This window comes from Panicum virgatum, chromosome 3N (assembly GCF_016808335.1).
Source record: "Panicum virgatum strain AP13 chromosome 3N, P.virgatum_v5, whole genome shotgun sequence".
NCBI classification, from domain to species: Eukaryota; Viridiplantae; Streptophyta; class Magnoliopsida; order Poales; family Poaceae; genus Panicum; species Panicum virgatum.
In genome coordinates this window covers 18,772,645-18,797,640 of record NC_053147.1, presented here as the reverse complement: position 1 = coordinate 18,797,640, position 24,996 = coordinate 18,772,645, and the positions used below count along the sequence as shown (strand labels likewise).

Below are 24,996 nucleotides of genomic sequence, written 5' to 3'. Positions count from 1 at the left end.
CGAGAACAACAGCACCACCTGGGCCGTAGCCGATGCTGGGTGACGGTGCCACTCCGAGCACCGGGTCGGCCTCGGAGTGCATCACCTTGCCGGTGCCGCCTTCCTCTTCTGCGACCAGCAGCCTGCGGCCTTCGCACGGCGAGAAGCGAGGCAGGAGCAGGCACAGGGCAAGGCACGCCGACACGAGCCGCAACGAAGCGTCGCCGCCGCGTGAACCCATTGGAAGCGGTGGTGATGTGTTCCTCGCTCGGCTCGGCTCTGGTCGGAGGAGGGCGCCTGGCCTCGGCTCGGATTGCCTAGTCGGGCTACCAGCTTTGCTTTCAGAGACAGACTATGATGTGTTGCTCCTGCCGTCGTGCGTGCCGATGGGGCCGAGGATGAGCTCGTTATTTATAGCCTCCCGGCGCAGCGGATTCCTCGTTTACCGATGGAGAGCTCTTGACAACCAAACTGCCGCCTCAAAAGTACTTTTCTTCTTTATTTACTTAAAAAATGTATTTTTCTTCTTTACGTAAAAAAAACTATTTTTTCTTTTCAGATCAACGGCATATGGGCTCTGTACTTCTTCTACTCGTAGAAGTATCTCATTTTTCTTCACATGCAGTAGCAAAGCATCAGAATTCTGTAGTCACTATACATACAGTACAACATTTGCCCCATGCGTGCCCAAACTTTTAAAGCTGCCCCGGAATGGGATTTTCGTTCTTCTTTCAACAGACGGCTGATTCAGGTGATTGTGAGTACATGGCATCGCTGAGAACCTACTAATCTGAACCTGTTTAATCAGCTGACTGACGAGTATTTTTGTTAATTAGAGAAAAATCAGGGCAGCTGTTCACAACGTAGAACTCATTAGTTTTTACATCCAGCCATTGTAAGGCAATTGACAATGCACGGTTTATAGGGATTTAAATTTCATTAAATGACATGCTTCAGATAAAAATAGTAACATGACATAGAATATATAAGGGACCCCCCCCCCCCCGACTCTGGATCCTCCCCTTCTAAAATACTTGTAATTAGTTTATATACAATTGCAAGTGGTTACACAAAATCATAGCAGGACAAACCTGCTCACTTAAAAAGGCAATCGCTAACTAAAGATATTAGCTACTAGCAGTTTCTTTAAATACTTATGACCCCACGGTAGGTTATGAAGGTTTAATCACCAATCGGATGATGATGGAGCAGGCTATGAACCTAGTCACCGGCCAGTCTCGGACACAATCGTTTTAAGTTAAATGTTCGTGTGATCCACCGGATTGGATCAGTCCATTGTGCCAATTGTCCAGTGGTGTCTTTTTCAATATGGGTAAAGTCTTTTTTTTCAACTCTAAACTATCACGATCGTAAGATTTTGAATCATGAATTGCGAAACCGGATATCTTACACCTGTCAACTAACGAAACCGTGCAAAAAAAAAAACACTCCCAAGCCAAAACCACCGCGATTTCATGCCACCTCGCCGACGTGCCACCACTTGCCCAGTCAGCTCCCTCCCTCCCCCAGCCCCACTCGCTCTCTCTCTCTCTCCCATTCGTCCTCGAGCTCGCCGCCTCTGCCGCGATGGGGATCTTGAGCATGCCGGCGGAGAGGATGCAGAGGTAGAGCTGGGTGGCGCCGGTGCTGTCAATGCTGGCGTTGCCGACGCGGTGGAGCCGCACCTCGTGCTCAAGCTCTAGCTCTAGCTTGAGGAACCAGCAAAGCGAGGCGGTGCTGGAGAAGTAGCTCATCGCCTGCCACCCGCAGATGACTGTCGCCGCGTGGCCCCCAACCTCCCGCCAGACGGCATATGGGCTCTGTACTTCTTCTGCAGGCCCGTGCCCAGGGGGCGTGCGGCCCGTGCCCAGGGGGCGTGCGGCCCGTGCGGCTGCACAAGGACCCCATTTTTTTGGGGCCCCAGAATTTGTAGCAGCCCATTAACTCCCTACATATTTCCTACTTGGCCGGCCCTAATGCAAATGGTGAAACGGACGCATGCCACGCCCCTGCCCTGCACAAAACAAAAAGGCCCGCAACACTGAGGAGTCCTGACGCCCGCCGCCCGCCAGTTTAGTTGCCGTGCCGTCTTCCTCTAATCCTGTTCCGATTCATCTTCACTTCTTGTTTTTCACGAGTCACGACACCAAGGGCCGAGCTGTCGAGGCAGATGCCAGACGGCAGGGCAGGCAACACCGTGTCACTGCCGAGGCCATGATCGCGAGTTCGCGACGGCGACGCGGTGCAGCAGCCGGCCGGCGGCCCCAGGGCAGGCGGAGAATTCAGCAACGACAGGTCGGCAATTTCAACTCTTCACGCAATTGACTGGCTTAAGGAGAAGGTAAATAGATATTTCTTTTAATCCCCCCAACTGTATTGATATACATATATACTTGTATCCTTTGAGTCTTTAATGGATTAATTATAATTTTGTTCTTTCATCTTTTATGTTAGAAAACGATCGATTGAAGCCATATTTTTTGCAAATCGATCTAGAAAATATGATTCTGGCAGCCAAAAACATAAGGATGGTTAGTCTAGTAGACATCACTTCAGAATTTAGCACATGGCTCCGATTTATGCCGGCACGGCCCTGTTCTTCTGTTCATATAGAAGTATCTCATTTTTCATTACATGCAGTAGCAAAGCATCAGAATTATGTAGTCACTATAATACAGTACAAAATTTGCCCATGCGTGCCTAAACTGTTAAAGCTTCCCCGAATTTTTCCGTTGTTCTTTTAAGTTTTAACAGACGGCTGATTCAGGTGAATCCGTGAATGTGAGTACATGACATCACTGAGAACCTACTAATCTGAACGAGAAAAGCTGTCAACCAGCTGACCGACGAGTTTTTTTATTAGAGAGAAATCTGGGCAATCTCGTCACTAAAGATATTAGTTATCAGCAGCCTCTTTAACCAGTAAATAACCCCACGATAGGTTATGAAGGTCCAATCAACAATCAGATGATGATGGAGCAGGCTATGAACCTAGTCACGGGCCACAATCTTTTTAGGTTAAATGTTCCTGTGATCCACTCGATTGGATCAGTCCAATGTGCCAGATTATCAGCCGTGTCTTTTCACTTTGGGAGCTATCTATTGAAGATTCACATAGTGCACCGCATTCCATTTGACCGCCCCCTATGTAATTTAAGAGTAAAAACTGAAAGCGAACCATATGTCCATATAAATGATTGTACTAAAATAGGCGTGGAAACAAAGCGTGTTTCTGACAGGTTGCTTGCAAATGCGAGATGTGCATATCCTGTTACATTAGTGCGCAGTCTTAATGTTGTACAAAAAGCATCTCATCTTTGTGAATAATGAATCTTCAGGCGTCAAGCGCTGCATAAATGGCTGAATGCGCTCTCTGATCTGAACGAGGACAAATTAGCCACTTTTGGACATTTTCAAGGGATCCTATACCTATGCCTGAGGCTGATAGGCAGCTGTTTAGAATTTCAACAACAATAACAGTAGGAAATGGTCATCGTGCAAAGTTTGATGAAAAATGTGCTTAGGCACGGTCGCTAAAAAACAACAGTAACAATAGGAAATGGTCATTGTGCAAAGTTTTAGCATGATTATTGGCTGGACCCAAGGGCACCAAAGGATCTAGCACCTAACTTGTTCAAGTTAGCATGGAGGAAGAATAGAACAGTTAGTGACGGTTTGGAAAATATGAGTTGGACAAGAGGACTTTGGAAAATGTCAACAATTCAAGATATGGCAGGGTGTATTCAGCCAGAGACCTTGTTAACAACTTTTCTCACAGATCAGTCTGATGACATTACTTGGTGATGGATTGTGGATGGGGAGTACTCGGATCAGCATATCAAGTACAATTTAGTCAAGTGGATCGTCGTTCAGTTCCTTCAGCGTATCTAGTACAATTTGGTTAAGTGGATGATCAATTCCTTCAACCATCCTCGATTTGGAAAGCACAGGTTCAAGAAAATCAAAAAGTTCTTCGCTTGGTTGCTTGTTCAGTGCAAAATCTTAACTGCTGACAAGGTGTTGGCTAGGAATTGGCCTTGCAACCGAATTTGTACAATCTGTGATCAAGAGGCTGAGACACCAGCGCACTTGTGTTTGCACTGCCGATTTGCGAGAGAGGTTGGGGGTAAGATTAGAGCATGAACAAATGATCTCGTGACTATTCCTGAGCCAACAAGCACAATTGAGGAGGAGATGCGCCTGTTGAAGCTGGCCTGTGGAGGCCCGGAGATCACTTAATTTCTATGTTTAGTTCAGTTGTTTCGATAGTATTTGTTTGTTTTATGTAATAGAATCTTGTAAGAACTTGCTTGCTTTTCCCTTCTTAAATGATATGGCAGTAATCCTTCTTTAATTTTCAGAAAAAAAGTGATCCATGCCTGTCGAGGATCTTTACCACGGGTATAGATTTAAAACTGGACAAAACAAATCAAATGGTGCGGATTAGTAGTGACGGAAGGGAGCAGCGGCAAATGGCTGGCTTCCAGGAGGTAGTGATGGATTGTGATTTTACTGGCCTCGGATAGTCGGATACGATGACCTACCTCACACTAGGGATTATAGCCATGAGAAATGGGTAGTACGTGTTCTCAGTGTTTCCGTCATCGCTTCTCTTTGATGTCTCAACTGCCAGTGACGGTGTCCGCCTTTTGGCTTTTCGCACACTATTCTGAAAAGCCTTTGGGTCAGTTGGATCCATGCCACTCCAATTTCTTGAAATTAGATCTCATGTTGAAAATCATGCCATTGAGTGGCATGATTTTCAACGTGACACCCAATTTCACAGAGTTGTGGTGGCATAAATCGAATTTTCCCAAAGCCTTTTGGCTTTTCAGTGCAGCTGGGAGGCCGAAGCCCGGAGCAACCGACGAATCAGCCCACGATTGGATGATCGATGATGGAGCAGGCTATGAACCTAGTCACCGGCCACAATCTTTTTAAGTTAAATGTTCCTGTGATCCACCCAGATGGATCAGTCCGTTGTGCCAGATTGTCAGTGGTGTCTTTGTCACTTTGGAGCTATCTTCTGAAGATTCACGTAGTGTTATCCGTGTTTCCATCTCGAGCATGTGATCGTGAACGTACCGCATTCCATTTGACCGCCGCTGGCTCTTAAAGGTAATGGAATTAGTAGATAGCAGTGAATCTGAATATGAAGAAGATGAGTACAGGAAAATAATGTACTCCCGCAGTTCCAAATTATAAGTCATTCCAAGAATTTTGGAGAGTCAAAAATTTTCAAGTTTGACTAAATTTATATAACAAGATAATAACATTTATGATACAAATTAAGTATCATTAGATTCTTTGTTAGCTATATTTTTATAGTATACCCATTTGATGTCACAAATCTTTGTGTTTCTCTCTAATTTTGGTCAAACTTCTCCAAGATTCTTAGAATGACTTATAATTTGGAACGGAGGGAGTAATTTACTTCAACCAAGAGAAATCTGAGTGATGAGTTGGAAGCTTGTGTTTCACCTCAAGAAAAAGTGGTTCCCATGGAGCAAGCCAGCAAGTTAAGCCTAAGAAGATCAAATGGGGCCCTGAATTGCAGATAGACAGACCAAGAAGGAACAAGAATGGTACTAGAACTGTGATGCAAAAAGCTACTGAACTCAAATGCATTCAAAATCTAGAAGCTCCTACTAAAGGTGCAGGTAATTCCTTTGTTGTTCTTGACTCACAATATTTAGCTCAAATTGCTGATAAAATTGATATATCTTTGGGTATTGATACTCATGAATGTCTCTATAATGTTGATAGTATGAAAAATGATGAAAATAAAAAAAGTAATATATTTGAGTATAATCATCCTGAGGTTACTCTACCTAGTGATTTGGAGGTCTGATAATGTTGGGGGCACCATTAGGTTGCCAGTAGAACAAAATGTGGAGGTGTCTAACCCTCAACCACCGGAAACACAAAACGAGACTTGGTCTCAGATTGCTAAAAAAAGCATTGATGCTGAAAAATCAAAACAAACATCTAATGACAGGTGCTTTTTGGAACATAAGAGGCCTGAATAAAACAGGCAGGATAGAGTGCTTCAAAGACTTTGTCACTACTAACGAGCTTGATTTCATATTCAGGAATCCAAAAAAAACTCTTATGATCAATCCTTTTTTGATTCTATTGGGATTCCTTTTGATTGGAACTTTCTGCCTGCTTGTGGTACCGCTGGAGGTATCCTAGTAGGTTTTAGAAGCAATAAGTTTAATATTTTGAGTTGGTCTAAGAAACATTTTTGTATTTCTGCTCATGTTAAGAACATTAGTGATAATTTCTCGTGGAGATTGATCACTGTTTATGGGTCTGCTTATGAAGATGGAAAACAAGAATTCATTAATGAACTTCATGAAATCTTAAGTGAGTGGGATGGGCCTACTTTAGTAGGTGGTGATTTTAATTTGATCAGAACTGTCTCTGATAAAAATAATGGAAATATTAATTTCCATTGGGCTAATGCTTTCAATGAGTGGATTAACCACTGGGGTTTGATTGAGTTCAAAATCCCACTAGAGCTTACACTTGGACCAATAACCAAGAACATCCTACTATGGCTGTCTTGGATAGAATTTTGGCTTCTACAGACTTTGAGAACCATTATCCCCTAGCAAATGTAAGAAGTGTTTCTAGATTAGGAAGTGATCACATCCCCCTTATCCTGGATTTTGGTTTACACCAAACAAAAAAGGATCACCTTTTTCGATTTGAAAAATGGTGGCTGGAGCAGGAAGATTTCTATGACATTATTGTAGATACTTGGAGGAAACACTGTCCTTTGACAAACCCCATAAAGGTTTGGCAATTTAAAATAAGAGCCCTAAGAAAGAAACTCAAAGGTTGGTCTATAAACATCAATGCTGAGATGAGAAAGAAAAAGCAGGCCTTGAGCGAGGAGTTTGATATCCTGGATGTTTTCTCTGAAGAAAACAACCTCACTGATGAGGAGAAAGATAGAATGCAAAATATCAAAACTCAATTAGAGCAAATTTGGTGCATTGAGGAAATCAAAGCCAAACAGAGATCTAGAGATAGGTTTATTAAAGAAGGAGACCACAATATTGCCTACTTTCAGGCTTTGGCTAATAACAAAAAAAGAAAGAAAATGATTACTTCCTTGCAAGGACATGAGGGAGAGGTTACTGATCAAAAAGAGATGCTCACTATAGCTACAGATTTTTGTAAAACTCTTTTTGGTTATGAAGCCAAACCCAACATCCATCTTAAAAGCTCCTTCTGGAATGATGAGGAAAAATTATCTAAGGAAGAGAATACTATGTTATCCTCACCTCTTTCTGAGGAAGAAATTAGAACTGCTATATTTGATTCTTATGCTGATGGAGCACCAGGGCCTGATGGCTTCCCTTTCCTCTTTTATCAGAGGTTTTGGGACCTGATTAAGAATGATTTTATGGCCCTAGTGAAGGATTTTGAGGAAGGTCGTCTTGACATTAATAGATTGAATTATGTAATGCTAATACTAATCCCTAAAGAAGCAGATGCCACAGAGATGAGGAAGTTCAGACCTATTGCTCTAATCAATTGTAGTTTCAAAATTTTTAGTAAGGCTCTCAATAACAGACTCATTAAGATTGTTGATAGGTTGATTTCCCCAAACCAAACTTCCTTTATCCAAGGGAGATATATCCTTGAAAGTGTGGTGGCTGCTCATGAAATTATTCATGAGGTGGCTAGGAAAAAAGAATCTAGTATTGTTCTTAAAATTGATTATGAGAAGGCATATGATAAAGTAAATTGGGACTTCCTTATTGAAGTTCTTTCTTCTAGAGGTTTTTCCAACACCTGAATTAGCTGGATTACTAAGCTAACTCAAGGTGGTTCTGTTTGTGTTAGACTTAATGATGTAAATGGGCCTTACTTTGCAGTAGGAAAAGGTTTAAGACAAGGGGACCCCTTGTCTCCCCTTCCTTTTAATTTAGTTGTGGATGTCTTCACCAGGATTCTTAGTAAAGCTGCTACTCAAGGCCTCATTGGAGGCCTGCTAACTGATATGATAGAAAGAGGTATTGTGAGTCTGTAATATGCTGATGACACAATTTTATTTCTAAAAAACAATGCATTGAAAAATTTCGCAATGTCTTCACCACATCACACTTTGAAAAACTGGCGATCTCTCTACTCAGAAGCGGATGTGGTGAAGCTGGACCAGGTGCTGGCAAGGCTACTAAGCAAGCTGGAGGAGCCCTTGCAGCTGACTGCTCCTCCACAGATGAACCAGTCGTCATCAATTTCCCAGATGGAGCATATGTCAAGTTTGGAAGCATCTCCTGGGAGAGCAATCTACATCGCCGATATGCCTTTGGAGGCTGCTGAAGCTCTTGTGCCGATGATCTCTTGTTCTCTAGCGACAAGTTACCTTGATGCTTTAGATGCTAGTCAAGTTGTCTCTCTTTGTTCTGTTGTACCTTAGCGGGCGTGCTTCGAATACGCTAAACCTTAACTTTGTGCAACCTGAACTTTGCTTTGTTTCGTGGAAATAAATCGGGGAAACCTTTCTTCGAAAAAAATATGTGCGGAAACAAAGCGTGTTTCAAACAGAAATAAAGATGGTTCGTGGTGCTTGCAATGCGAGACGTGCCTAACCTTCTGCGGTAGTGCGCCGTCCCAACCTCGTGAAAAAGCATCTCATCTTTGTGAATAATGGGATCTTCAGGCGTCAAGCGCTGCATAAATGGCTGAATTCGTTCTCTGATCTGAACATCTGAATGAGGACAAAAAAGCCACTTTTGGACATTTTCATGGGATCCATGTCAGTTCTCTCATGTGATGCTTTGGACGGCCGGCCAACAGTGGCGCCAACCAAGGATGTAGGTGAGAAGGGGATGTTGGAACTTGATGAGGTTCCTACGTGCACAACTTGCTGACCCATGGTTGTGTTGGGAACTTCAATGAGGTAGTCATGGATCGTGGTTTACTGACCTCGGAATCTCAGATACAAAGACCTACCAGACACCTGCTTGGGATAGTAGACGAAGAGAATCACAACAATGCCAGATACAATGGAGAAGCTAGGGATTTAAGGAATACTCATTTATCAATCATGTGAGATGAGAGAGCAAAGACGAAGGACCTATTGGAAGGTGATGATAACACCCAATATTTCCATTTGGTCGTTACTGGCAAACATAGAAAACAACGCATATACAGGTTAGAACAAGAAGATGGCTTAATGGTCGGTGATGCTTAATTGAAAGCTTATATCACAAACTATTACAAGGATTTATTTGGACCACCAGAAGATAATAATTTTACCATGATGGAAAACCAGAACGATGACATACCTCAGGTGACAGAGGATGAAAATAATCTCCTCATAGCACCATTTACAGAGAAGGAGATAAAGGAGGCGGTGTTCCAAATGGAGCATAATAAATCCCCTGGTTCTGATGGTTTCCCAGCACAATTTTATCAAGTTTTTCAGGAAATTATAAAAGCAGACCTTATATCGCTATTCATGGAATTTCATGAAGAGCGTCTCCCTATATATAGCCTTAATTTTGGAGTAATTACTCTTCTTCCCAAGATAAAAGAGGCAACAAAAATACAACAATATAGGCCTGTTTGTCTACTCAATGTGAGTTTCAAAATTTTCACTAAGGTGGCTACCAATAGACTCATGGGGGTGGCCAGCAAAGTTGTGCAACCTTCCCAAATAGCGTTTATGCCAGGACACAATATAATGGAAGGTGTAGTGATATTACATGAAACCATCCATGAACTACACACCAAAAAACTAAATGGTGTAGTTCTCAAAATTGACTTTGAAAAGGCATACGATAAAGTAAAATGGCCTTTTCTACAACAAACCCTCCGAATGAAGGGATTTTGCCCACAATGGTGTAAATGGGTCGAAAATTTCGTTTCTGGAGGAAGTGTGGGCATCAAAATTAATGATGATATTGGACACTTCTTCCAAACAAAAAAAGGGTTGAGGCAAGGAGATCCTATGTCTCCTATTTTGTTTAATATTATGGTGGATATGCTCTCTATTTTAATTAAGAGGGTTAAAAATGATGGACAAATTAAAGGCGTGATACCTCACTTGTTGGAAGACGGATTGTCAATTTTGCAATATGCAGATGACACGATCATATTCATGGATCATGATTTAGAGCAAGCTAAAAATATGAAGCTATTGCTCAGTGTATTTGAACAATTATTTGGTCTAAAAATTAACTTCCACAAAAGTGAGATCTTTTGTTATGGAGAAGCCAAACAATATGAGACAGAATATGCTGAGATGTTTGGCTGCTAGCGAGGGTCATACCCTTTCAGATATCTAGGAATACCGATGCATCATACCAAACTCCGTAATGCGGACTGGGGTATTATTGAGGAAAGATTCAAACACAAACTAAGCACCTGGAAGGCCAAACATTTATCTTACGGGGGACGACTGATATTATTGAATTCGGTCCTCAACAGCCTCCCAATGTTCATGATGTCCTTCTTTGAAATTCCCAAAGGTGTCCTAAAAAGACTGGATTTTTATCGTTCTACTTTCTTTTGGCAAGGAAATAGGGATAAAAAGAAATATCGTCTAGCCAAATGGAATATCTTTCGTCCAAAGGATCAAGGAGGTTTGGAAATAGCAGACCTTTCTATCACAAATAAATGTTTACTCAACAAATGGTTATTTAAATTGCTGAATGAGGATGGCACATGGCAGACTTTACTTAGAAATAAATATCTAAGTTCGAAGTGTCTTTCTCAGGTAAAAATTAAACATGGAGACTCGCACTTCTGGAAGGGTCTTTTAAAATCTAGAGAAAATTTCCTGGGCTACGAAACATTTAAGATAAAAGATGGCTCGCAAACCAGATTTTGCGAGGATATTTGGGTTGGCTCCAAACCATTTAAAGAGCAATTTCCCAACCTATATAATATAGTCTATTATCCTCATATTATAGTGGCAAATGTTATGAATCAAGCACCATTGAATATCTCTTTTAGAAGAACTTTGGTTGGAGATAAAATGACTGTCTGGAATAACCTTGTAGCTAAAATATCCGCTTACCAGCTTTCCGATGGGAGGCACATTTTTACCTGGGACTTACATAGACATAGCAATTTTACAGTACGGTCTATGTATCAGTACCTGATGAATCAAGAAACACCTTTCGTTAATAAATTTTTATGGAAGCTGAAAATTCCACTAAAAATAAAAATTTTCTTTTGGTACCTTCAACAAGGTGTTATTTTAACCAAGGATAACTTAGCTAAGAGAAACTGGTCTGAGAGTAAAAAAAATGTTGTTTCTGTGATCTTAATGAAACAATTCAACACCTCTTCTTTGATTGTCAACATGCTAAGATCATTTGGAGAGTTGTTCAGGTAGCTACTGGGTTAACCCCACCAAAATCAATGACATATATGCTTAGGAATTGGCTAACGGGCATAAGTATGAAAGAAAGAAGATTGATTTTTGTTGGGGCTGCAACTCTTATGTGGGCAATATGGTGTACACGTAACGATTTAATTTTTGAGAAAAAAATATTTACCTCATTTATGCATGCAGCCTTCAGGAGAGCGTACTGGCTGCGATTCTGGTCCTTGCTACAGCGTGAGGATACAAGGAAGACTGTCTGTTTGGCAAGCAAGGCATTGGAGGTCGTCGCTTTGGATATCTTTGCCAAGAATGGATGGAGAAGCAATAATAGACTTTGCTTTTAATTCATTTAAGTCGTTTGTGTACTCCTCTCTATTTTATTAGCTTGTTTGCTGAGAATTTTGTAAAAACTTAGCTGTGTGCGGCTGGAGAGGCCGGAGACGTATCCATTTTCTAAAAAAAATCAATCATGTGAGAGTGAGAGTCACCCTGTCTAGGTGATCGGAATGAAGTGCCCATGCAGCGCTACACGTGGAACGCAATGTGGACATAAGTAGCAAGTGTAGGTTTTCAGTGCTTCTGCCATCGCTTCTCTTTGATGACTACCAGCCAGTAACGATATCCGCCTTTTTTGGCTTTTCGCACACTATTATGAAAAAACCGCTAGCAAAGTGAGCCTGATAATAATGTAGCGAGTGAAATCATTGGTCTCATTGGTCAAACGACGATGGTGCCTATAGCGTCGCTCCCTCCCTCCTAGAGGCGTTGTCTTAAAAACTCTACCTATGGTGGCGGTGGTGGTGGTGGTCATCTGCCTATCTTCGCTTGTTTCATCTGCATCGTTCGGGCTGCAATGGTCGTCTGGCGGATGTTTCATCGTCTTTCCGCTCGTTGGCGGATACTTTGCTACTGTTCTGCTCTGGCGGATGCTTTGTCATCTTTGTTGTGTTGTCGACCTTTACACCCTTGGCGTTTTGGTATCTTTTAGCAGGTTCAATTGTGGTCGTATAGATTTGTGGGTTTATATTTATCTCCCCCGTTTTTCTTGCTGTACTTGTTTGTTGTCGCATGCCACTTATTTGGTGGTGCTCTTTATCCACCTTAATAGTCTTTGCCTATTAAGGTTTTGTAAAATGGTCGTATTGTTTAATTGTGGTCGTATAGATTTGTGGGTTTATATTTATCTCTCCCGTTTTTCTTGTTGTACTTATTTGTTGTCCCCTGTCACTTACTTGGTGGTGCTATGTATCTACTTTAACAGTCTCTGCCTATTAAGATTTTGTAATGATCGTATTGTTTTTCTCTTAATTAAATACTCCCTCCAAATCATTTTATTTGACGTTAGGACACAAAACTTTAGTTCATTTTCTATACACTTTCTTGTCTGAAACGTCAAATATAACGATTCGGAGGTAGTACGTGCTTAGACATGTTCGTGGAAAAAAAATGTAGTGTGGACTGCAGAGCGCCGGTGGCGTCTGATTTAGCAGCAGCCTGGATGGCCGAAGCTCGGAGCAACCGACGAATTAGCGCGCGATGTTTATCAAAAAAAAATAACGCTCGATTATTTTTTATGTTTCTGTGACCTACTGTATATAGGTAGCGCTCGATTTTCTCTGCCGATCCGATGAATGAACCTCGGATAAAGCTGATTCGAAGGCCCCTTTCAGTTTCACATAGACACAAGTCGAAGCTCACAAGGCAGGCAGATTGGACATTGGTCGTGGTGGACTCGTAGTGGTGGCAGGCAGCAGCTAGCAGACGTAACGATGGGAGATTATTCGATTTGCTGAACGGATCGATGCTTCTGACTACGGGAGCTAAAGCTGAAAATGGATGACGGAAGAGGCAAAGAGTTTTTTTTTTTTTTTTTGAGAGCGAAGAGGCAAAGAGTTGTGCGGCATTGGCGCCGCTAAAACGTTTGGGCATCGGAGTTGACGCGACGACCGACGAACCCCGCATCCAGTGATTCAGCCATGATTTGGCAGATGGACCCGATCCAGAACAAAGCCATTGCGAGGAGTACTTTCTAGAGTGTGCAAAAACAAACAAGTAGACAAATCCAGATTCCGTAAGACGCGTGATATGGTGCCGCGCAGGTGATTCAACCATGACTAGGCAATGAACCCCAATCCAGATCAAAGCAATTGCAGTTCTTCTATTGGTATCTTCCAGCATGTGTCGACAAGTAGATAGTTTCAGCAGACAAACGAGCGTTCAGATTTCGTAAACAATGTGGTGGTACGATACGATACCTCATGAGTCGGGCAAAAATATCCAATCGCACAACTCGGACCACCATCAAACACATATACGCAACCGAATCAGCACATCGGTTCTACAAAAAAACTGGCATGGGCACTGGAATCATAAGTTTTTGTTTCCGAGAAGTGAAACAGAGCAAGTAAACAACAGAGCAGCTGAAATGTATGTGAATGTGATTTTTCAAATCGAAGGTAGCAGATACAAAAAAGGGACTAGTCTACTTCTGTGCAGCAGCAACCGTTAGCTTCCGAAACGTATAGACTTTGCCATGGGAAACACAAAGATCAATTCTCGCAGGCAAGACCCAGGATATGGTATCAATTGCAACTGCTCCACCTCATTACCAAGTCTCTCCCTGCCCATATAATCAACTAATCTCTAGAACACTAGAGTCACGTAGTGTGCAGTCTTTTGGCACATCAAGCAGGCAACTCGAGCTTCACGTTGTTCTTCCAACTGTAACATTAGCATTGAATTGTCAATACCCAGTAGCCAAAGAATAATATGTCAGTGATATGTGACAATTCACAATAGTATGCAGTTCACCTTAAGAAATAGTAGTAAAAGAAATCTGCATACAGAGCTGTTTGCACCAAACCAGCAAGCCAAGCTGAAAGAAATAGACCATTAGTGGACAGCAATTAGAGAGAGAGAGAGAGAGATAAAACACCAAGATAGAAAAGTGACAACTTACGGATCCATCTGCTGTGATGACCCTCCGTGAAATAACGGTAAATCCAGTTTAGAATGTAGAGCGCACGGTAGGCCCTGAGGAAATAATTACGGTGTTATCATGAAGGCACAAGGGTAGCAAGTGAACTGAAAAGTGTGACGAAAATTTAGTATTCTAAATAATGTTAAACTGGAAATAAGAATATGTTAATCCATCTTGTCTCATGATGCAACTTTGATTATTATAAACTTTGCCCATTCCTGGAAATAAGAATATGTTAAACTGCACATCAACTACAAAATGACAGTCCCAAGTATAATTCAAATGGTAAAATAACAAAAATAATAATTGCACAGAGTGCATGCCTAAAAAGTTAAGCTGTCTTGGCTTAAAGGTTATGATTCTGGTCCAAACTCCAAAACTATTCCATACATACTACTTACGACAGGCTGACAGGGCAGCACTAACAAACACTATCCTTCCTCTGAAATATGAACTCCAATACTATAATTCTACAGCACCAGTCGGACAGTCTATTTAGTTACAGAAAGTGAAGAGCGCCATTCAACATTTAACTCTGAATTATATCATGGAATACATATCTAAAGAAAATATAGAATTGCCATATACAACTGTCTGAAATTATTTTATTTGTAAGACTTTGTGCCAGTTATTACATATATGAATAGCGAAAGGGTGCCTAGCCGGATTGGTTAGGTGGCCCCAGTAGCACTCCTCAGGTCCTGGGTTCGACTCCCGGTGGGAGCGAATTTCAGGCTGAGGTTAAAAAAATCCCCTCGCCTGCCTACATGCCAAAGCACATGGAAATAGGTCCCAGCTCACCCTGGCCCGCTCTCACACGGGTTACGGTATGGGTTACGGCGCCCCTATGTAAGGGTGGGGCAGGGGTTTGGGGGTTTTCTCGGCCTGCATGAGAGGTCTTCTACTCTTCTTCTTACATTAATGCCCGGGGGGCGGCTTGCCCCTCGCAGGTCGAGTTTTTTTATTACATATATGAATAAATGCTGATAGATTTAACATTAGAGAATATAGTTCAATGCAGCTTATACCGTAAACTGATTCGTATTTTCCTTGTTATATGTGGTGTTGAGAAAAATAGCAAATTGCCTGCAGGGACCAAAAAAAATGCATACCCAAGGAAGAAAACATATTGCCCAGTCAAGTTATCCACATTTCTGCTTCTCTGGAGCAACACTAACTGTGGGAGAATTGCCACTGCTTCCAAATAGATTGAAAATGCCCAGCATATCTGCAAAGGAACAGTATTTTAGCCTTTAGGATACCCTGACACTGAATTTTGGAATAACTAGTAACAATTCCAGCATATGCAATAACTTATGTTACTTATGATTCTGATATGTTATCATTGAACTTACATTATATAGTAGCTATAATAATCCCAGCAAAGACAATAAGGAATGATATTTTGCCCCAAACAGGCAGTTACTAATAAAGAAGATATGTACCTATGCTGAAGAAAATTATAAAGCAATGGAACCTTACAAAATTTATAGAAGTGTGAAGGGAGGCTGATCAATTATAAGTCAACTTCATAGAATTAAATGCTATTTTAGTTGCTCTTCTCTTTACAATTTTATATTCTAGGATCGCTATAACCTTCAGGAAACTAATCATTAAGTTTTGTACTGTAACATAGATACTCTGTTAAATAGAACAACATGTCGAATCACAAGATGAATCTGAATCTGACCACCAGCAAGTAACATCTAGTCAAGTACACGTACAATCTGCATGCAGTTTGCTAGTTCTTCTTCAACTATCTCAGATCACCTGTGACTAGCTTGGCATAGATCAGATATGGTCCTATGTCATGGGTTACCTTTGACTGGCATGAAATAGCATTTTCGGATACTCTGTCCAATGACTCCGCGGAAGAATTTTTGGAACAATTCTATGTGATGGGTCATCAAATTGCCACCAGATATACTCAGCTAATTTGGCTGCGGAACCATCAGACATAACTTGAGAACAGTTTTTTCAAACATGCCAGTTGTTGTTGTTTAATACTCCAAATTAACTATGCAAAAGATATAATATTTCTTTTTTGACTAGATGATATCGTATTTCTGAAAGCACGATTAACGTAACTTCAATTTCATCAAGCATCCAATAAAAACATCAATTCAACATTGCAATAAATAATCCGGGACAGATCAGTTAGAGAGAAGACATCACCTCCCGGAAGGTGAACCGCTCATTGAATACCAGCGCGAGCAGGAATGCGGCGGCGACGAGCACCACATGGCGGAAGGTGTCCTGCTCTTTGTCGTACGTTCGGCGCACCTGCGGGTGGCGGCGCATGCACCATACGATCGCCGCCGAGCTGGTGATGAACACCACCTTCATCACGGAGTTGTAGAGCGAGATGTAGTCCGTGAAGAGGTCCAGGTACCTCGCGACGAACACCAACATGTACAGCTCTTGCGTCTTCCTCGACACCCCTGCGCGGCGGCACCCAGATCCGTCAGCGGCGAGCCTCCCCTAACCGGCGGCCGAAAACCTAGCGCAGCTACGGCTTACCTGAGCAGGACTTGGTGGCGTAGATCTTGAGGAGGAGGACGAGGACGGAGAAGAGGTGGGTCATGTCCCCGAGGAACCTGAAGGCGTTCATGGCTGCGGCGGCGGCGCAGCGGCTAGGGTTTGTGGGTTTAGCAAGAACAGCTCCAGATGCGCAGGGGAATGGCGGACCGGAGGTGGGCAAGACGCCAGCACAGGAAGAAACGGGAAGGGAGGAGATGCCAGCGTCGGGGGCCGGTGTGGACAGAACCTATACTGTGGGGGCCACACATCAGTGACTGCTGGACCAGTGAGGTGGTTGCAGGAAGAGAGGTCCTGGAGCCTGGAGGGAGGCGCGAGCGACACGTGGGCCTCGCCGCGGGTCCCATGCGTCAGTTACAGGTGGCGAGTCGCGGCGCCGTGAAGTGCGGTGCGGGGATACGTGGTGGGGGCAGCGCGCAGAGGTGACGTGGCCGGGCACCTCACCTGCGCGGTGACGTCACCTCATCGGTTTTTCTCTTCTCTGGCGGTCTGGTCTGCACTTTGCAAAGGCTCTCACATTCACATCACATGCCCGCTGATGCTTCGCGTCTCCTACTCCCTCCTGCTTCCACTTATTAATCCGCCGCTCTCTGCCTTCCCCCTCCACCCGCCTCTCCCGGCGCGAGATCCGTCTGCGCTTCCAGAAGCTTCTGGAACGCCCGTCCGATGAGCGTCTGATCGGCCGTCGCCATGGGCTGCGCTGGATCCACTCCCAAAGTCGATGGTAACTTCTTGGTGTTTGCTTTGCTGATTAGTGAGTGGTCTTTGATTCTTGGGAAAATTCGATTCATGCCACCACAACTCCGTGAAATTGGGTTTCATGTTCAAAATCATGCCACTCAATGGCATGGATTTCAACATGAAATACAATTTCAAGAAGTTGTAGTGGCATGGATCCAACTGACCCTTGATTCTTCGGTGCTACTCCAAGTGGTCGGAACAGAGGGAGTAACAGCTAAGATCAGGTTTAAGTTGTTTCCAGGCGCTGCCGTTAGGAGTAGGATTAGATCGTTTGTTCTTTACTCGTCTCTTGATTCTTGATCAAGTGACCCTAAATCCCATGGCTTGAAGACATCAATTCACTATTCATGCAAGAGTTCAGTTGCAGAAGTGTTGATCGAGAGGAAATTTAGCAAATTGTCTCTGGTGGGTTACTCCGATGATGTTTGTATGTAGATTGTCACAACTGTCGATTCCCATCGATGTAATTGTCCATATTTGGTAAGGCTAGTACAGTGGAGTCAGTACTAGTGGAAACTCTTGCATCACGGTGGTTATATTCGTTTAGTGGAGAGATAAATGGATAACATTATCATGTTCAAAAGGGCACCTGAAGTGATGGCTATATTCTCTAGCAGGATAAAAGCAACTTTGTTTGCACCTACTAAAAGCTAAGATGAGATTTTGAGAGCGGTGAAGTGACGATTTATTCTCACAATAGGATGAAGGAACTTATTTATGGGTTGTGCAAATTAATTTGCTCCTTTTTGTGTGTGTGTGTTGGGGTGGGGGTGGGGGGGGGGGGTAATTTCCTTATATGCCACCGAGAAAACTCACGATCCTTCATATGCCATCGTTGTGTGTATGACATGTGGGTCCCCTACAGCGACGTGAGGAATTTTTCCTTTTTTTATTGTCAGTGCCTTATCTAGTTCCAACCACTTTATTAGGTGCCACATTTCAGAAAAAAGCACTATTCTTTGTAAGTACGTTCGCAATTTGAAACTTACAGAATAATTTTAGCTATTGTGATGATTCCTAATTTTGGCATCATATATGTGAGTCCAATCAGTGGTAACTCATTCTACATACAGAGAGTTTAATTAAGACTAATTTTCCCTTTTCCTTTTCCTGCTCTGCGAAGAGCCATCCGTGTGTGAAGGAAGTTGTGTTGTGTGTTAGTCTTGCAGTCGACTAAAGAGAATTTACATCCTTCAGTTCCTAACAGTTCCTAAATCCAGATTTCGTCCCGATTGTGCTCTGTATCCTAGCATGGTAGCACCATGATATCTTGATAGGTTATATGGGATGTTCTCTTTTGATGTTATTAGGTTACATCTTAAGTTCCCAATAATCCACTCTATTAGATTTAGCAGCATTCTTTCACATGATAACGATGTGCCTTTGGACCAATAAAATAACGTTAAGTGATATTTCTATGAATACAGAGAACAGTAAGAAGCTGAAAAAGCCTAAGGCTTGGAAGCACACTCAACCAATTACATCAGCACAACTCAAACAGATGCGTGATGAATTCTGGGATACGGCTCCGCATTATGGTGGCCAAAAAGGTATGTTTACAACTGTTTAGGCAAAGTTGAACATAACTAATTCTTCTTTGATGTGTGCTGCATGATTCTTGCAACTTGATTTCATTTTGTTAGTCTTCAATTGTTGGTTTCTTCTATCTTGTTTTTCAATGTTTTCACGATAACTGACTGATATTTTGTTTGACCTGTCCAGTTATTACAGAGTTGGCTTTAGTTCGATGTAATCTCAATTCTTCAGCAGAAATAATACTGAGGCCTTAATTTTGTGGTACTGGTTTCGTATCAAATAAGAACATTAGCTCGGTTGCACCAAAAAAAAAGGGTTTGGTTTGGGCAATTATAAAATTTTCACAAGTTGTTGGTAGCCAAATTCAAACTTACTGTACAATCATTGGCTAAAGTTTGGAAGCCATGTTTTTCAGTTTTTACTATATATGAAGGGACACCTTCATTAGCATCAATTTTGTAATATGTTATTGTTTGTTTGTCCAGAGATATGGGATGCTCTTAAAGTTGCTGCAGAATCTGATTTAGCCCTTGCCCAAACCATAGTGGACAGTGCTGGGATCATCGTTTCGAACCCTGACATGACACTTTGCTACGACGAGAGAGGTGTGTATATCTTAATTACCAAATTCTTTGATTCTCTTTTTCTTGACGAGTTGTTCAGGACCGATCTTAAAACTGAGAACTCTGTGTTGCAGGTGCCAAGTATGAACTGCCGAAATATGTTTTGAGCGAACCAACTAATTTGATCCGCGACGGTTGAATCTTGAATGAAGACTTAGAAGACAAACAGAGGGCCACGTGAATTATGTTAAAATGTTCATCTGGTCGCTGGCTCTGATTGCAACTTTTGGGGTCAACGACCTCATTTTAGCCACTGTAAAGTAATTCTTCTTGGGCCTTGTTTAGTTGCCGGGTGTAAAGTTTTTGAAAGAGAATATTTCTATATTTGAAGTACTAAATATAGACTAATCACAAAACTAATTACAGAACTCGTCTGTAAATCGCGAGACGAATCTAATGAGACTAATTAATCCGGCATTAGAGGTTGTTTATTGTAGTATTACTGTAGCAATTTAGCGTCTAATTACAGAATAATTAGGTTCATTAGATTCGTCTTGCGATTTGCAGACAAACTGTGCAATGCATTTTTTATTTCGTCTAGATTTAAGTCTCCATGCAGGTGCCGGATTTTTTTTTGGAATTTTGAATTATGCAACTAAACAATCATTTGGTTACGTCGTAGACCTGCCACTGAAGTCGCTTCTACAGGAGAGTGCTGACTTTGCTGTATGGGAACATATCTGGTGGAAACCACAATTTTCGTGAAAATCAGTACAAGTCACGGCAAAAAAGTCATCTAAATTCAAAAAAAATCACACATGTAGATGATATGATGATACATAACTTTGTAAAATATTTTGTCCAAACTCGACTTCATTTGTGAGATATAAAAATAACAATTTCAAGTCAGAAAGCTGTCCAAATGATTTGTTAGAAATTTATTATTTTTATATCTTACAAACAAAGTCGAGTTAGGACAAGATATTTTACAAGATTGTGTATCATCATATCATCTATATGTGTGATTTTTTGTGAATTTAGACGATTTTTGTCGTGATTTGCAAGAGTTTCATGAAAAATGTGATTTCTACAGAATATGTTCCTTTGCTGCATATATATATATATATATACACACACACAAGTACCAATCCATCTGTTGTACATTTACTTGGAGAAACACTGCACCCCATGCATGTTGCAAGATACGGTGTCATTTATCTGCATCTGCATTTAAAATCGCCGTTTTCTGTGATGAAAATCAACGAGGCGACCTGCTCCGAAGCCGCGGCGAAATGCCATCTTAAAGAAGCCGTGGAAAAGCCGAAAATGCCCCGCAAGAACAGCAGTGACAGGATGCTGCCAAAGGGAAGTAAGCTGGGCAGCTGGCAAGATAAGATTAGCATGAAGCTGCCAAAGAAACCTGCTAATCATGGTCGAGCATGATTAGCCTAGGCTTCTTAGAATCAATCCCGCGCAGCATAGTAGTGTCGGATCTGAGATCTGATCGGCAGCGCAACTGGGCAAGGGTGGATCTGCCGAACCGAACTGGCGTGCTAAACCAACCAAGCCACCAGAAGAACTGGAGATGGACTCGTCGGAAGCCCGATATGATCACACTGAGTACGGGCCGGGCAATGGTGGATCTAGAATCTCAATTTAGGGGGGGCTAATTTTCCCTTCTTCTTCTTTCCTCCTCACTTTTTCGTCTTCCTCCTCCTTCTTTTCTTCTTTCTCCTCTTTATTCATGGTTGAAAATTCTTGGAGAGGCTTTGGGTGCCCCACGTTGGATCCGCCCCTGCCCGGGGTATTATGAGGGTTGAGGCCAGAGGGATCGGAGCTGCTTGGCAACGCATTACGCACTTCCACCGTAGTGTGCCCGCCAGTTGCCTAGTTTGCTTCCTTGCGGCAAGGCGGTTACTGCGGTTCGTGCGTACCCGCTACGGAGTACTGGTAGCCTAGTGCTATACTCCTATGCCTATACAGCTGCTAGGCATATGACTGCGAGGTCGGTTTGAGTGAGAGTTAAGGAACTGAGAGTACAGAATGATCCCCACGCCACAGAACGAGGACGAACAGCCGTTAATTCTTTGTGCTCGCGGCGCGGTGGAGTGGCATCTACGCTTGGCGCTTCCGGTGCCATGGCACCCGTGCATCGAGGGTCATGATCATGTCATCGATCTCGACGCTTTTTCACCGATGCTCCTGTTTACGGAATGTTGTCTCCAGGCTTCTTCCTCGCTCCGGTGGTGCTTTTCTCCGGCGTCGGCGGTGGAGTCGTGGAGTTTTGTGCTGGAGGTCGGCACTGGCGCTTCTTCGTCTTGGCCAGGTGATGTTGCTGCTGGTCTCCTTCTTCTTCAAGGGTACGGAGCATGCTTCAGGGTTTATGGACGGTGGCTGGCTGGATCTAAGCCAACCTTCCCTCGGCGACGGCGGTGGTTGTCTGTGGCGAGCTTATATCCAGGAGCTGGAGGAGGCGGGGCGCGGCCCCGGTCGATGGGAGACCGTCGATGAATTCTTCAACTTCGACTCCTCTCAAAACCAACGTGCGATGGGTCTTCTTCAGCTCAAGGGGGTGCTCGTCTTCCTCTCCGGTGGCGGTGGCGGTGGCCGGCAGCGAGGAGGGCGACCTGAGGAGGTTTGCGGAAGATCCAGGGGCATAAATGTAAATTTTGTTTTGTTTGGGTTTTTCGCAAAGTTTGGTTGGTGTAGTTGTTCCTGTATCCTTTCCATACGTGTATGTATCCGTATTTTCACCTGTATGTTTTTCTAAACTAGAAATACAGACGCGTATTATAAAAAAAAACAGGCAGGCAACGCGGTGAGCTTCAAGCTGGGTCTGCAGATCGCGCGCCCCTCCAATCGGATTGGAAATTGAAACCCGGGTGGAGGGAGAGCCGCGATGCGTGGGACGTGGATCATGACGTTCCTCGCCTTCCGTGCCATGCCAGTCGCCAGAGGTGGCAGACTGCCAGGTAGTGCCGGCAGGGTTGCAGGGAGCAAACCACTCAGAGCAAGTTTTATGGATTCCGGCGGCTGCGGGCTAGGAACGGGCGTCGGGTGGTGGTGGGCTCCGCTGCTGCTCGCTGCTCAGCCAATGGCAGAGCGCGGAGCGCGATTTCGCCTGTGTCAGTCGGCGTTTGGCTCCCCGCCCGTTTGATTCTCTCTCCTATGCCACGTCTGCTCTCAGCCGGTCTCTCGCCTCCCATAATACCTGCTCTCAGGCAGTCGGGTTGGCCATTTCCGGCTGCTCTGGCCCGAATCCTGCTGTTTCGGCGATCCCAAGTTCAAACTTTCGCTGTGCCACACCTAGCACGAGCAGTTCATGTTCACCTGACGACCATTTGGGATTTTGGATCAGACCGGACTCCTTTTTGGTCACGTTTTGGATTTTTGCAAAAGCAATATGTCCCCGTCGCGCCTTTCCCTGGGCCACATCGTGTGGGCCTAGCATTTTCCGCACCCATTCTAGCCGTTCGGCCCGCTTCCCGCCACGTGGGCTGCGCCCCCGTCGCTGGCGGCCGTCACCATCTCTCTCTCCCCTCCGGCGGACCGTCGTCGTCGTTGTGTCCATCAACTCAACGCATTCGATAAGATCAGACGTGCTTTTCTGTGGAATGGCTCAGCAGATGTTCATGGGGGGAAATGCTTGGTGGCCTGGGACAGAATCAAGAGTCCTAAACCTCTAAACCTCGTGGTGGTTTGTGTAGGAATATAGGGTAGCAAAAACAAAAATTTTCTAACACATAAATCAGAATTACTACAGTTATAGATCACGGAATTACCACTAGACGCGCGGTTGCAGAACTTCTATAGCGCGTTGGTGTCGTGCAGATGGAAGCCGGCAGTGCAGTTGCGTGAACCACCTTACGAATGGCTCGTCCTTATGCAGCAAGCGCAGCACCTCCACGAAGTCCACACGTACGGGAAGAAGCGCCGCAATCCGGACTGCTAGGTCCGCGAGGGCGACCTAGGGCTTGGCGCGAGGGGCGGCCAGAAAAGGGGGCGACTACTGTAGCAGGTATTGTTCACGCGCGTGATCAGTAGCTAGGGTTAGGGTTTTTAGACGCCCCCTCTGTTTATATAGCCCCTTAGGTGGGCTGCCTTGGGCCCCACCTTGGGCGCCCCTTTTGGGCCTAAAAGGCCCATTATTGCACTTAAGTCCAGTCTAATTCGGATTTCATCCTTATCAGGCTTCTTTACCTTAAGTGTGTGATCCTGTGGGCTCACATGCGAATAGACATGACCCGAGTACTTTTACTCGGCCCAATAGTAGACAGTGGCCTCTAGCAAGACATGTCAACTCCTATACGCACACAAAGATCATATCAGACGAGCCGCCACAATATCATATACATGCTGTTCCTTTTGCCTCACGATATTTGGTCTAGCTTAAAGCCGACCACTCTTTATCGATCATGTGATTCGGAATCCTTGGTTAACTCTTAACCCCAGCATGGCCATGCATTTCCTGATCCAAATTACTCGAGGGGCCCAGAGATATCTCTCTCTTGTAGAGAGGGGCAAATCTCATCTTGACCGACTATGTCTCATAGCATGCTTCTTGACAGACCCGAAAGCCACCTTTATGACTACCCTGTTACGGTGCAGCGTTTGATGGCTCCTAAGTAAGTCGGTTCACATCTTGAGTACATACGACGATCTCAGGTCTTAGGACACAGCGTACATATTGTGTAATGAGAAGTCATCATCTCGTGTTAGGTCAGTTCAATCTCATGTCTCACATGAGCACATTATTAGTTTGATATCACCATGTCCATGACTTGCGAAACGTAGTCAATCAACTAATACATGTGCTAGTCTAATATTCATGTGTGTCCTCACATGAACTCCGACTAGGAACACTTTAGAATATTCATACAAGTAAAGAGTTTCATAAATACTTCACATAAGTATTAATCAATGCAAGTTGTCATCCATGAATATTCAAGAAACACTTTATTAACTATGAATACAAGAAAATATGATTGTCTCTAGGGCATATTTCCAACAGACTTCGTTGGCTATGGTTCCAATGGACAGATCCTGACCGGCCTTGGGTTGGATCTGAAGTCCGTGTTCTGAAACTGACAGACATCTGTTTAGGTGTAGCACGACGGTTACAATTGGGAATGGCCGTACTGCAGCATTTTGGGAATCAGCTTGGGCCAATGGCTTGGCGCCCAGGGACTTTGCACCGCATCTGTACAAACTTGCTTGGAGGAAGAAACTTTCAGTGAGGGAAGAAATTGAGAATCAGACCTGGACTAGGGGACTTTGGCGCATGTACACTGCAACTGAAATAG

General features: G+C 43.5%; 2 protein-coding genes across 2 annotated transcripts; one reads left to right on the top strand and one right to left on the bottom strand.

The window, feature by feature from the left end:
- Positions 1-13,678: 13,678 nt before the first annotated feature.
- Positions 13,679-17,065, bottom strand: LOC120664847 (ER lumen protein-retaining receptor A-like). Its single transcript, XM_039944199.1, has 6 exons — positions 16,836-17,065; positions 16,491-16,756; positions 15,428-15,543; positions 14,295-14,368; positions 14,147-14,210; positions 13,679-14,056 (listed from the first exon to the last, which is right to left on the bottom strand). The coding sequence occupies exons 1-6, from the start codon at positions 16,924-16,926 to the stop codon at positions 14,020-14,022; spliced, it is 648 nt and encodes a 215-aa protein (XP_039800133.1). The 5' UTR covers positions 16,927-17,065; the 3' UTR covers positions 13,679-14,019.
- A 272-nt stretch (positions 17,066-17,337) lies between these two features.
- LOC120664845 (ubiquitin domain-containing protein 2-like) lies at positions 17,338-20,168 on the top strand. The gene is made up of 4 exons (XM_039944198.1): positions 17,338-17,577; positions 19,022-19,144; positions 19,616-19,735; positions 19,828-20,168. Exons 1-4 carry the CDS (start codon positions 17,544-17,546, stop codon positions 19,890-19,892), a joined length of 342 nt encoding a protein of 113 aa, XP_039800132.1. The 5' UTR covers positions 17,338-17,543; the 3' UTR covers positions 19,893-20,168.
- The last annotated feature ends 4,828 nt before the right edge of the window (positions 20,169-24,996 follow it).